Source organism: Vipera ursinii, assembly GCF_947247035.1.
Source record: "Vipera ursinii genome assembly, chromosome: 5".
NCBI classification, from domain to species: Eukaryota; Metazoa; Chordata; class Lepidosauria; order Squamata; family Viperidae; genus Vipera; species Vipera ursinii.
Genome location: NC_139518.1, coordinates 253550 through 266142, shown reverse-complemented (window position 1 = coordinate 266142; position 12593 = coordinate 253550). Strand labels below are relative to the sequence as shown.

Here is a 12593-nt window from a genome sequence, read left to right as displayed (position 1 = left end):
GCTAAGGCTGCCCGGGAGGAACCCCGGGATGGGTCTGGCCGATGGCGGCGGCGGCGGCGGCTTCCTCGGAGGAAGGAAATCTGCAGAGCCGCTTTGATTCGAGGGAGCCTTTCTGTCCTGGGGCGGCCGCAGCCCCTGCTCCCCCCATGCAGGAGGCGTCCTCTGCCTGCAACTCTTCCAGGCGGAGCTGCTGCCATCTTCCGGAGGGAAAAGGCTTCCCGTCCGGAAAGAGGCAGCTCGGCGCTGGCAGACGAAGCCAGCCGGACGGCCCGACTCGGAAGGAGGGCAGGGGCGACCGGCGAGGCGCTCGGTGCTCGGGGCGGGCGACGGTTCGCTTGCCCTGCTTTCCGCGGAGGTCTCTCCTTTGCCGCTCCCCTCGGAGAACCACCTGCGTGGGCCCCACCCCACCCCACCCCCGGCTGGTTGGAAAAGAAGCGGCGTCTTCACCCCGGAGGGTTTTGCCCGCTTTAACGGGTTCGTCGTCTGAAGAGGCGCTGGCCGGACTTGACTCTGCAGAAGTGTGCATGCTGCCACACCTAAGCACGCACGCGGTTTCTGGGCAGAGCCAGTTAGCCAAGCCAGGCTCCCCTGCCGGAGTGGCTTTGCCAGCTGGCTCTGCCCGGGGGGTGGGTGGAACACCCCCCCCCCCCCGCAGAGAGCGACTGTGCAAACAAGTGGCTGTGCCACCCATCATCCTGGGCAGATTGGCTCGTGGCCCTGCTGTGCCTCCCCAGCCCATCCATCCGGCCCCCCGGGTTGTGCCGCCCACGGGAGCGCTGGCCTCAGGCAGGGGTTCCTGGGCAGGGCCGCGGGGGCCTCTGCGGGGGCTGCTACGCTTCAGCCATCATTACTGGCTTCCGTCGCCCGTTGGACGCAGGAGCCGGTAGGTGAAGCTGGAAGCCAGGAGCAGCCTGTCCCCACGGCGGAAGCTCGCTCTGTGCTTCTCCCGGGAACGGACGGGAGCCGCAGCAGCTCAGCAGGCCCAGCCAGCGAGCGAGCGAGCGAAGAAGCGGTTAACGCGGCCGTTCCTTATCAGGGGAAACACGCCCTCCTGGCCGGGCTCTCTGGCAGCTGCCCTCGGTCCGGAGAGACTTCCTTCCAGCGCACGCAAATGGTTTTTTCTTGGTGATCTGCAGAGAGAGAAAAAAGCCACTTCCAAATCTCGGGGCGAGTTCCAATGTTTTGTTTAAGTAGCAAACGCGTCCAGGAGGAGGCAGAAGGTCGCGTCTGCGCTTGTATTTTTGTAGCCAAAAGTCTCGATGCTGGGAATGTGAGCTTCATTCGATGGGCGCGCAGAAGTTTGCCCGACGCGGCTTCCCGCAGTCTGGGTGACTGAGTCTTTCTGAAGGGGGGGGGCTTCAAGAGAGGCTATGCCCTGATGCCCAGCCCCTCCCCCCGCCTTCTCCCTGGCAGACCGAGGACTAATTCAGCAAGGAGCTTCGGTGTGTTGTGTGAATGCAAGAAGGAAACGAGACTGCAAGTGCTGAAGTGTGAGAAATGGCGATTCAGCGCCGCTACGTGGCTGTAAAACCTCTGCAACCATCAAAGATCCTGCGCTGCTTTCTGGCGTACGAGAGAGGACCGGGGGGGGGGAGGCAGGCGGGGGACGCTCCCTCCTCAGCTGAGCGGCTTCCTTGCTCGGCCTGCTGCTGCTGCTGCTGCTGCTGACGGGTTCGCGTGCCGGGAACAGGATCGGGGGCGCGGGGGGAGGACTGGGAGCGTCTTCACAGTTAAGCTGCAGAGGAAGCTGCTTCCCCCCCCCCATCGCAACGGAAGGAAGGCCGCTGTGCCGGGAGGGGGGGCTCTTCCCACCCAGCCAAACGGTCTCTAGATGCGGTTAACCTCCGAAGTGAAGGCCGGCCCTTCTCTCACACGTTTCGCTTTGTTTTGGTTTCGCCTTGGTCGGACTTCAGGCTCCCAAGACTGCACACAGCCAAGCTCAGATGGGAGGGGGGAGAGGCTGGGGGATATCCTGCGAAGGGGGGGGAGGTGACAGTGAGTAACTCTCTGGCTGTCTAAGCCCTGGGCCGCCCAGGTCATGAGCAGACCCCCCCCAGCCCTCCCGCAAAGTCCCAGCTGTGCCAGCCCACTGGGAGGAAGAGGCTCAGTGCCCCCCTTGCTCATCCCTGGTGGCTGGGGGGTCCCCGGGACCCTGGGGGTGCCAGCGGTGGGCCCTGCTGTCCTTGGGAGACTCTGCAGGGACTCCACCTCTTAAGGACCCTTCCCAATCAAAGAGGGGGGAGGGGCAGGGCTTCTCTTGCCAGGTGTCCCCTGCTTGGGGTTGTGGGGTCCAGTTGCACTGGGACTCCTGACTGCCCCCTCCAGTTTGTTGCAGGCGTTGACCCTCCAAAGGAAGCATGTGGGGTGTGGGGATGGGGGACGTACCTCCAGAAGAACGGATTAAGTTGGCATCTGGGTGAAGTAGGTTTCCAACATGGAGCCTAGACTTCCACCTTTTCTTCCCTGTAATAAGAGCTCAGTGTGGCCTTCAGAGTGCCCTCTTCATAACAACAGCCCTGTGAGGTAGGTTTAGGCTGGCCCCAAGTCAGGTAGCTTTCCAGGGTCTCTCTGGTTCTAGCTGAACACTTCTCTGAACAAAGTTGTTATGTCACAGGGGACAGACTGTATCTGCCCTCAGTGTGGAAGGGACCGCCACTCTCAAACTGGCCTTTTTAGCCATACCAGACGCTGCTTTAGGACCTCTTTCCAGAGCACGACACCATAGTCTCTCGAGACTGAAGGATGCCAATGATGGCACCAAGAGTTGGGGGGGAGGGGAAGGCCACAAGTCTCCACCGCACCTCCTCCTCCTCCTCCTCCTCCGTGCCTGACCTACATGGCGGAAGAGGCAAGAGGAGGCCAAGAACTTAATCTGGCATTTGAGATTAAGGTCAGCTGGGCCGTCTTCGTTCTTGCTGCCGCCTCCCAGGTCGCTTTCCTGCCACTGCCGAGAGCTGCCCGGGCGGGGCCTTTGGCTTCCACAGACAGGCAGGGCTGCCGTATCGTCCCCGCTGGGAGGCAGGGCCAGAGAGGGGCTCTTGGACGTCGGCTCCTCTGCAGGGCTTCAGCTTAATGTTCTCGTGACACCCCCGACTGCTCCAGGCAGTGTTTCCTGGTCCAGACGCTCAGCGCCTTCAGGGCGGGATGGGAGCTGCAAGGCCCAGATCAGGCCTGGGTGGGTGATGCTCCTGGGGGTGGGGGCGTGGGGGACACTTAAAGGCCCCCTCTCCACCAAGTAGCCCTTGGCAGTCAGGCCTGGCTACAATCAGCAAGGATGGGAGCCGGGCCCTCTGGGTTGTTGGCCCTGAGCGCAGGCTTGCGCTGGCCCTGCAGAAAGTAGGCACGCCAGCAAGGCCAAGGCAAGAGCCCAGGGCAGCCACGGAGAAGGGCCGGTCTGTGGCAGCCCTTCCAGGTAGAAGAAGCTCAGATGTGAGCGCCACCTCTGTCTTTATGGTAAGGTTACAATGGCAGAATCTCACAGGTCTGAAAGTCCCCACCCAGCCCTCACTTTCACTCTCTGGAGAATTCCTTCTGTGTAGTAGACCTCCAGTGTCTCTCCTGGAGGCCCTCTGGATCTCCTGAAGTACCATGGACAGCACCGCCCAGGTCAGGGCCTGCCCCGCCCTCCCCCCCCCAAGGAGTGGGCCTGCCCTCCTTCACCCCTAAGCCTGCCCATCCTCTGTGGGAGCCAAGCCTGGGGAGTGGCTGGGGTGGCAATGGAGAGCCAAGCCCGACTTGGCAGGGGCTCCAGAGGGAACCTGGGTTGGAGCCCCTCCCAGCAGGAGCCAAAGGGCTGCCTGGGATACCGAAAGCTGCTCCCGACGGCTAAGCGGATGAAGGTTTGCTCCTTGGTCCCTGCTGGCCTCGGCCCGAGCCGAAGGAAGGGAAACCTGACCTGGTTGCAGTGTGAATGGAGGACCAGAGAACCCTCTTTCTTAAAGGCTGCCTCTTTGTTGTGCAATCAAGGCAACCAGACACTGGCTTAAGTCTGACATCCTGGCTTGCCTGGAAGAGCAGGAATATGCTCTCTGGGACATAGCAAGGCTTGGGTGAGGCCAAAATGTGCCCCACTCAGCCATTAGCAAGGACCACTGCCCTGGAGCTGCCAGAAAGCCGAGCAGTAGCAGAGGCTGCCCATCACAGGGAGAGGGCATAGGTCAGGACCCTGAGGAATGGGGGGTTCCAAGCGTCCCCCCGCACATAGAAAAGCCTCTATGGCAGACATGTCAAACACAAGGCCCGGGGGCCGGATCCGGCCCGCGAAGTGGTTTCATGTGGCCCGCGAAGCCATCCTGGAAACAGTGAGGGAATGGCTCCCACTGCCTTGGCCCTGGCCCAGAGACCCTCCTTCTGCCAGAGACCCTCAGATCCGTCCCACTCCTGCCCAGGCCCCCATAGGGACACTTGATGCGAACGATGTAGAGCTGGCCACGCCCACCCAGCAGGCCACACCCAGTCTAGCCATGCCCACCCAATAGGCCACGCCCACCCTGGCCATACCCACCCAGCCCCCTGAGGGCAACCGCAATGCTGATGCGGCCCTCAATGAAATTGAGTTTGACACCCCTGCTCTATGGGGCTTTTCCCACTGCCCTGGAAGACCTTGGCAGACCCTGTGGGGCAGCTCTGCAGTTCCAGGCCTTTTCACTAGGCATTGCCCCAGGGGAGGGAGGTGTCCAGGTTCAACCAGGCCCCAGTTGCCCTGGCACAGCTTTGCACCAAACTGCCCATCTTCCCCCACTGCCAGCCAGCCTGGCAGGTTCACACGCTGTGCAGGGCGCTTAAAGCGATCCTGTTAAATGTAGACTCTAAACTGGATGCTGGCGAGGCGCTGCTCCCACAATGCGCTTAAGTAGGAGCTTAAAACCTTTCGGAAGCATCACTGGGCACAACTTGCAGCGGCCTGGGGACTCAGGGCACGCTGGGTCTATTTGCGTAGTGCCAACAGTGCAGGAGCTGCACTGGCCACCAATCGGTCCCCTTGTAAAACTCCTGGTGTTGGGGGCCAGCAGCGAAGCTCTTCCTAGCCCAGTCTGCTCCTTCCCAAGAGTGTCCGCTCTGAATCAAAGACAGCTGCAGGGGAGGGGAAGGAGAGGGGGCCTGCTGTCTCCCCCAGTGGTCCAGTCCCCACTGGAAGTGAACCAGTTCCCCCCCCCCAATTATGTTTCCAGGGATTCCAGCACTGCACCCAAATGGGGATGAGGAAGTACCATGGTGCTCCTCGGTAAAGCTGCCCTGGGTTGATTATTAGCTGGTCTTTCATTGTTTTTATTCTTGTTCAATTCAGTTTATTGCCTTGATTTGCTCTAAGCCCCTCTGGGAATAAAGCCTATCGCCACTGCTCACTGCAGGACCATAATATTGGTGGCTGTTTTCCAACTTTCCAGCCTCAGGGAGGAAGCGCTATGTGCCGTGGGACAGACCTTGGAGAGGGGAGGCAGAGTGGGCAGTTGGTCATGGAAGGGACAGCCGAGTCCACAGAAAGGTTGGGGCCGCAGGAGGCCTCCCCAGTTTCTCCTAATTTCTTGGGATGTAAAAGGAAAGGTGGGGGGAGAGATGTGTTTCCAGAGTTGTGAGAGTTTGTTAATGTAACCTTGCAATCAAGATAGACTTGTACTTCTGGGCAAGTACCTTTTTGTCTGGACCACCCGGCACGGCCATTTGTTCCTACCCCGGCACTGTCACTGCCTCCCCACCAGCAGATTGGCAGCCAAACTCATAAGTGATGGCCTTGAAATTAACAGGTGTGTCATCATCAAAGCTGTTTTGGATTCCTTGAACTCTGGACACGCCTGCTGCTAGTTAAGAGGGGTGCAACCACAACAACAGCAAAGCCTTCAAAGCAGGTCATATAACACGTCTGCTCCCCACTTTTGGGGGACTATCTGAGGTACACAGGTATCTTTCTGGAAGCCTGGAAGCAACTGACCAGGCACCAAAGAAGCAGAGGCCCTCCGTGCTCTCCTGCTGAGGCTGGGCAGCCAGACCAGAGACCACCGACAAGACCCCCTCCGGCCAGGGGGAGACACCCGGCAGCCTTCCCTGCCCCCTCCCGGGGATTTGGGAAAGACCGGGCAAGCCAGACCACAGAGGCCGCACAAGCAGCCGCCCATCCCAGCAGAACGGGCTGGCCGAGTTCTCCATCGGAAGGTCTCCCGAGACGCGGCTACCACCCACTTCATTTTCTACCACTTGACAGCAGCCAGGAGGAAGCGAAACGAGGCTGCCCCACCTTCCGCCCACGGCCCAGGCCTGCGGTTGGCGTCTGCACCAGCCCGGAACTGGCATGGCCACCTTGGGTGTCAGAGGCGGGGCCAGATGGGGGAATCAGAGCTACCAGCCCTTGGCAAAGAGTCTGTGGGGGCCTGGTCCAGATGCGGTTATTGCCACCCGGCCCTGCCCAAGCGTAGCTGGGTGGGGAGGACCTGGGAGGCTGCGGGTTCAAGCTGCAGAGCTCCGTCAGGCACAGAAAACAAGCCAGCTGGATCAGGCCAAGGCCCACCTGTCCAGCTTTTCGAAGTTGGCACCCGGAGCCTTTCACCAGCCTGCCACCCACTCCAGACCTTCTCCCCCTCCACCGTTTTCCTGTCACTGATATTTGGGGCAGGTAACCCTGCTGAGTCTTCTTGACTGACAGCCCTGGACAGGCTAGCCTTTTGAGGCTTTAGCCTAACCCTTCTGAAATCACCCAGGTTAGAAGCCATCGCCTCACCTTGTAAGGACATGATTGGAATTTTCTAGCTCTCTGGACTCGTCTGTGGGAGCTTCTGCCGTAACTCAGCACGCTCAAGTCCCCCGTTGCTCGGACGGCTGCTGGCTCCCGACTCCCCGAGAAAGACCGGGCAGAGCCTGGCATCTGGTTGGAGGGGTAGACGCTGACCGTCACCCAGCTGCGGGACACAGAGGTCCACACACGCACACCCCCATTAGCCAAGGGGTCTCTACGACCAGGAGGGCCACACCCAATGGCTCCCCCCAAGAAACTCTTCTCTATCACTCAGCTCAGTCTCCTGTAATGGCTCTCTCAGGCCCACGTGTGTCATGCACCATCACTGCCCCCGTCCCACCATCTTTTCTGCCATCAGGGTTTCTCTGACGCTGGCCAGCTCGTCCAGCATGGCGCCACACACGCAGCCTCACCTCAGATGCAGCGGGCATTTTTCAGCAGGAGGTTCAGGCCCAGCTAGGACTGCTGGATGCCAGACGGAGCAGCAAAGGAGAGGGCACCCGTGCCAACCTCAGAGGGCGGTGGAGACGCAATGGAATTGGGGAAGCCGGGGCACAAACTAGGCCCAGGGTGGCTGAGGGCTGGAACACCTTGGCCCAATAAGGAGTCTCCCTGAAAGGAGGTCGATTTCTGCCAGCACTCGGCTGCCTTCCCCCCCCCCCGGACTCTAGTGACCAGCAACCCCTGACGCCCCCCCATCAGTGCAGGTATGTCTAGTTCAAACCACCCCGCCCCCTCCTTTTTGGCCAGAGAACTTAGGTCCTGCAAAGCCCCCACCCCACATTAACTTCCACAGGCCAATTGAACAAAGGTCAAGCATTGATAAGGGGGGGGGGTTGTCCCACAATTCCAGACCAGGGGCCGGAGGACGGCTCTGAGTTGTAGCTTCTGGACACCCACTGGCAGTTTGTTTCCCAGAGCTGATGCTGCCCGTTCATTGTGCTGCCCAGAACGGCTACATCCGAGCAGGGGAAGGCCTCGGATGATGCCGGGAACAGCTGGGCAAAACTGACAGCCAGGTCCCCTCTTTGCCAGCCCAGGGGCTTCACCCTTCTCTGCCAGCAATAATCCGTTCTGGACCTTAAATGTAAGAACTGCATTTATTGTTACCAGAAGCCTCCAGAAGAGGCTGCAAACGGCCAAACCTGGAATTTGGCTGGAGGATGTGGCGTTTGCGACCTGACCCCCTGTATGCCCTCTCTGCTTGCTGCAGCGCTCTAGGCGGCCTAATTTAAAGGATGTGCAAGAGCCTCTTTGTGGGCAGCATCAGGGCCACAGAGACCCCGCCTGGGGACAACATCCCAGGGGGTCTTCCTGGTCCATGAGCGAAACTGGTCAAGGGGCACTCGGCTGTTCCATGGACACCCAGGGCTCCTTCACTGACCGCTGGGACAGCTTCTGCCAGTTCTTCCGGAAGGAGGAGGTACAGAGCATGAACAGCAGCCGGCCGTGGCTGGTCCTTGTTCCGTGGCCCTAGCTCTCCCGACTATCTTGACTTGGACAAGCAAGTGGGTGCAGGCAGAGGGTGGTGTTGGTCCTCACATTTTTATTGCAAAAGGGGAGAGAAACCGCCACAGCCCCCTCCCCCTTGTGGGGGCGATAGCTCACCAGAGACCCCCTCCACGCACCCAGCCCAGGAACCCAGCAGCAGCTCCAGCCAGGAATTCAGGCCGGGATTGGCAGGTGACGGAGGAGATGGAATGGCGGCTTGGGGTCCCCTCAGACACACGCTCTGAGCATGGAGCCCAGCGGCCTCCAGGCCCAAGAAGCCCTACACACTTGACTGTCCCACCGACAGGACACACCACCGCACAGGCCCTTCTGCCCAACACCCCCCCTCCCCCTGGTCTGAGGGCCAGGAGTGGTTGCAGGTCCAGGCAATGGCTCTTTCCCAGAGAGTGCGCACGGCCCACCCAGGGCAGACGGCTTGGGCTACTGCTGGACTGTTTCTCAGAAGGCCCCAGAGGTCACCCCCAATCCCCTCCCTTGCTGCTGCCCCTCGGGTCCGACCTGTGGCAGCCTCCCCGCCCCCTCCTGAGCAGCCACTACTCCGCCGGGATGGGCGTGTTGCAGTTCCCGTGGTAGATGCGGACGTGGCCATCGCAGCGGAAGTAGTGCTCAAAGACGTCGCTGTAGCCGTGATCACGCCACCAGGTGCACAGCTGGCGGTTCCAGGTGCAATCCAAAACATAGAACAGCTCGGGGTGTTCCATGCCCACCAGGGTGAAGAAGTCCTGGTCCCCCAGGTGGCCCTTGAAGTGGAACTTGCTGGCCAGCTGCTGCACCATCGCCGGCTCCAGCAGACGGTTGTACTGCTCCGACTGGCGCATGGCCTCCAGGTCCAGCAGCAGCACCCCACTGTTGAAGCCGGGCAGCCCGTCCGGGGGCGGGTCCCCCACCTTGGTCCCGGGGTGTTCCTGCCTATACTGCCAGAAGATGTGCCTGGGGAGGGAAGGGGGAAGGCCCAGGAGAGGTCACTCCTGCCCACAAACAAAACTATGGCTCGAGGACCCTCTGGTCTATTTACAGCTGCAGTTTCCTTGTGGTTGAAGCAGCGCACCTCTCTGCCCCTCAGCAGTGATGAGATACATGAGGACCAGGAGCTTTAGATGGCTTCTTTTCCAAGACTCCAAGGCTTTTTCTCTGGCTGGCCCCCTCCTCCATCCCAACCGTGCCTTGGAGGGGGTGGGGCAGGTCATTTGAGCACCCAGTGTATTCCGATGTGCACTAACAGGCCTGGGTGCGTAACGGGGCCAGTCAAGGCTTTCCCCCAAGGGCGCAACAAGACCTTGCTCAGCCTGGGGAGGCAAGTGACCAACTGGGGCTGCCACAGTAGCCGGTCTTTACCCGGCTAGCTGCCTTGGCCTGAGCCTGGCCACACATTCACCCTTCCATCGCCTGGCCCTGACGCCGTGCAGGCTCTTCACCCACCCTAGTCTGAAGGCTGCGAGGCAACCTCCGCTTGTTGGGCAGGGGGGCTGACCGAAACCCCCGTGCCCTACCAGCGCCCAGTAAGACCGCCCACAGCTCAACCTGTGGCTGTCACACTGACTGCTTTCCTGCCCCACCAGGGTCCCTTCTGCCCAGTGGGCTTCGTCTGACATCCAGCCGCTCACGCAGGGCCAGAGTTGGCCTGCTCAGCAACCACCCCCAATCCTCAGGGGGCCCAGCAGGGAAGGGCCCAGGGAGTGGCACCGTGCCTGGCATGGCTACGTACCGATAGACCGGCTGCATTTCTTGGGCGATGCCGATTACTGCTCCTTCTGGGAAGTTGTCAAATTCCTGAAAGAGTTCCCGAATGTTGGCACGGTACTCCACATCCAGGTCCACCTGTATGACCCGCGAAACCTCTGGAAGGGCAAAGCAGAGGACAGCTGGCAAGACGGGGCCTCCGCTGCCTTCAGCGCTCCCCCAGTCGCTAAGCAGCGCAGCCCCCCAGAAGACGGAGCCAGAAGGGAGGGGGCCTCCAGATGTCCTTTCAGAGCCAGGCCGGGACTTCTGGGGGGGCAACTTCAAAGCACCTGGAGGGGTGCCGACTGGGTTGACAATTGGTCTTTCAGAGGAAGGGTCCTGCCTTTTCTCCCCCAGCCCCCGTGAAGGCCTGTCCTGCCCAAAGCCAAACCCCACAGCTGCTTCAGCCATTTGGCGGCAGGTGCATTTTCTCCACCCACAGAAGCCCAGAAGAGGCTGGGCTGAGGCCGCGTCCAGCCTTGGGCTCTGCGGAAAGAGGAAACACTCCGACTGTGGACCTTGAATGTCCAGTACACCCCTGGCTGGGTCCCCTGAAGGGGGCAAGGGGGGCTCTGTGGCCCTTCACCAGCTGCTCCTGCCCTGGCTGGTCTCTCCTTGGAAGAATGACCAACAAAGTAGAAAGTACAGTGGGAGGTCAAGCACGCAAGCAACTCCTCTCTGCAGAAAATGAACGGTCAATGTGAGCGTTAAACATTCAAGAGGAGAGGAGGCCGATTCAGACACAGGCGGATGGAAAAAGCCCCCAGGCTCCCAACGGCCGAGAAGACCTGAACAGGCACATCTTGAGATGCCTCTATTCAGCTCCAGCACCTCACAGTCCTGCAGGTCCTTTTTAGAGGGGGGGGGGGATCCAGACTCAGCTGGGATGTTATAAATATTATTATCCTTTACAACCAGTTAGTCCACAAAGCTCCTCCCGGGGTGGCTCTGAAGGAGGGTCTGAAGAACTGAGGCAGCGGCCCAGGAGGGCTGCAGGCAGAAGAGGGGCACCGATGCCCCCCCCAGTTGCCCACTCACCTCCGGGCATGATGTGGTGCATGGCGACCGAGAGGAAGAAAAGCGAGTCCCCGTAGTAGCTGCCAGCCCCCGCACTGAAGAGCTTCTGCATGGCCTCCACCGTGGGCTGGAGCTTCTGGGCCAGCACCTCCAGGTCATGGAAGACCACCTGCCGGGAAAAGGGGCTGTCAGGGCAAAGGGGGGGGTCTGCCCCCGACAGGGCAAGAAAGGCAACCCCTACCTCCCCCCCCCCCTCCCCTTTGGGTGCTGTCCGGATGTCAGTTAAACTACAAGTAACGAGGGACTGAAACGGGGAGAGAGCTGCGGGGGGGGGGGAAGAGGCCCAAGGGAGGCGACCGGCAGAGGGAGGGCGGGCAGAGGAGGGGGACATCCACGCCGGAAGGCGGCCAAGCTCGCCCACTCCCAGGCCCGGGGAAGGCTGCCTCTGCCCGCTTCACAGGCTCCCCGCCCACCTTGTACTTGAAGGCGGCCGGGCGCAGCGCCTGGTGCAGCAGCTGCCGGGCGGGCGCCCTGCTGGGCCCGTCGCAGAGCAGATGCAGCGCCAGCGCCTCCCGCGGGCCCAGCTTGCCGAAGCGCACCAGCGAGCGCAGCGCCGCCGCCGCCTTGCCCAGCAGCGCCTCGTTGCGCTCCGCCTTGGCCAGCACCGCCAGCACGTGCAGCTCCGCCCGGCCCGCCGCCCCGCCGCCCCGCAGCGGCGGCGGCTCCTCCTCGCCCGCCTTGGCCTTGCCCTCCGGGGCCGGCGGGGACGCGGGCGGCGGCGGCGGGGCGGGCGGGGCGGGCTGCGCGGGGCCCGAGCCCGCGTAGTAGAGCGCGCAGGCCAGCGCCATCGCCGCCGCCGCCGCCGCCAGGGCGCAGGGCTGGGCGCGCAGCATTGCCGGACGCCGCGCCATGGCCGCCTCCGCCTCGCCGGGCCCGCCCCCGCCCCGCCCCGCCCCGCCGGGGGAGGGCGGCCCGGAGGGGGCGGGCTCCGCTGCCTGGACCGGGAGCCGCTGCGGAGGCAGCCCAGAGCCAGGTCGCCGCCGCCGCCGCCGCCCTTGCGGCTCTTTAGGCGTCCGCGGAGGAGGAGAGGCGAGGGCGGAGTAAAGGCGCCTTCCTCGCCCCGCGCTTCGTCTCCGAGGGCCCCGGCGGAGGCTCTCCCAGTCCCCCGAGTGGAAACCGAGCCCGGCACCGGGAAAGGGGGAGGCGGCGGCGAGGAAGAAGCGCCAGACCTTGAAAGGAAGCCAGACGACGGCGGGCCCCGGAGGCTCTTTGGGAAGCGGGCATCTCTGGGCAGTCCCGGTGGGTGCAAAGGCCCGGGCTGCCTCACCCCCTCCTCACGCAGGAGGAGATCGAGAGACCCTGGGGAGGGCCGTCGAGCTTCGCCCCCCCATTTCTAGAGGCTGCTCCTTTTCAGGCTCTGGGAGCCCCAAAGTGCAAAGATCCGGCAGATCAGCTGGGAAACGTGGCCCTGAAGGCCCAGGGGCGACCGGGAGGAAGCAGCTGCTGCAGGAGCCCCATGGGGGGGGGAGGAGCCCCAAGGAGGGGCCGGGCTGCCCCGGGATCCCCTGATGTCTTTGCTGGAGGGCCCAGAGACGCCCCGGGGTCCCCCTCCCAATTC

General features: G+C 62.2%; 1 protein-coding gene and 1 long non-coding RNA gene across 2 annotated transcripts; both read right to left on the bottom strand.

The window, feature by feature from the left end:
* Nucleotides 1-1173: 1173 nt before the first annotated feature.
* LOC310641215 lies at nucleotides 1174-6945 on the bottom strand. Its single transcript, XR_014492690.1, has 3 exons — nucleotides 6713-6945; nucleotides 2386-2463; nucleotides 1174-1972 (listed from the first exon to the last, which is right to left on the bottom strand). It is a non-coding gene; the product is annotated as an uncharacterized lncRNA (long non-coding RNA).
* Nucleotides 6946-8253: 1308 nt separating this feature from the next.
* Nucleotides 8254-12004, bottom strand: XXYLT1 (xyloside xylosyltransferase 1). The gene is made up of 4 exons (XM_083364015.1): nucleotides 11449-12004; nucleotides 10997-11144; nucleotides 9945-10077; nucleotides 8254-9169 (listed from the first exon to the last, which is right to left on the bottom strand). Exons 1-4 carry the CDS (start codon nucleotides 11884-11886, stop codon nucleotides 8773-8775), a joined length of 1116 nt encoding a protein of 371 aa, XP_083220141.1. The 5' UTR covers nucleotides 11887-12004; the 3' UTR covers nucleotides 8254-8772.
* Between the last annotated feature and the right edge of the window lie 589 nt (nucleotides 12005-12593).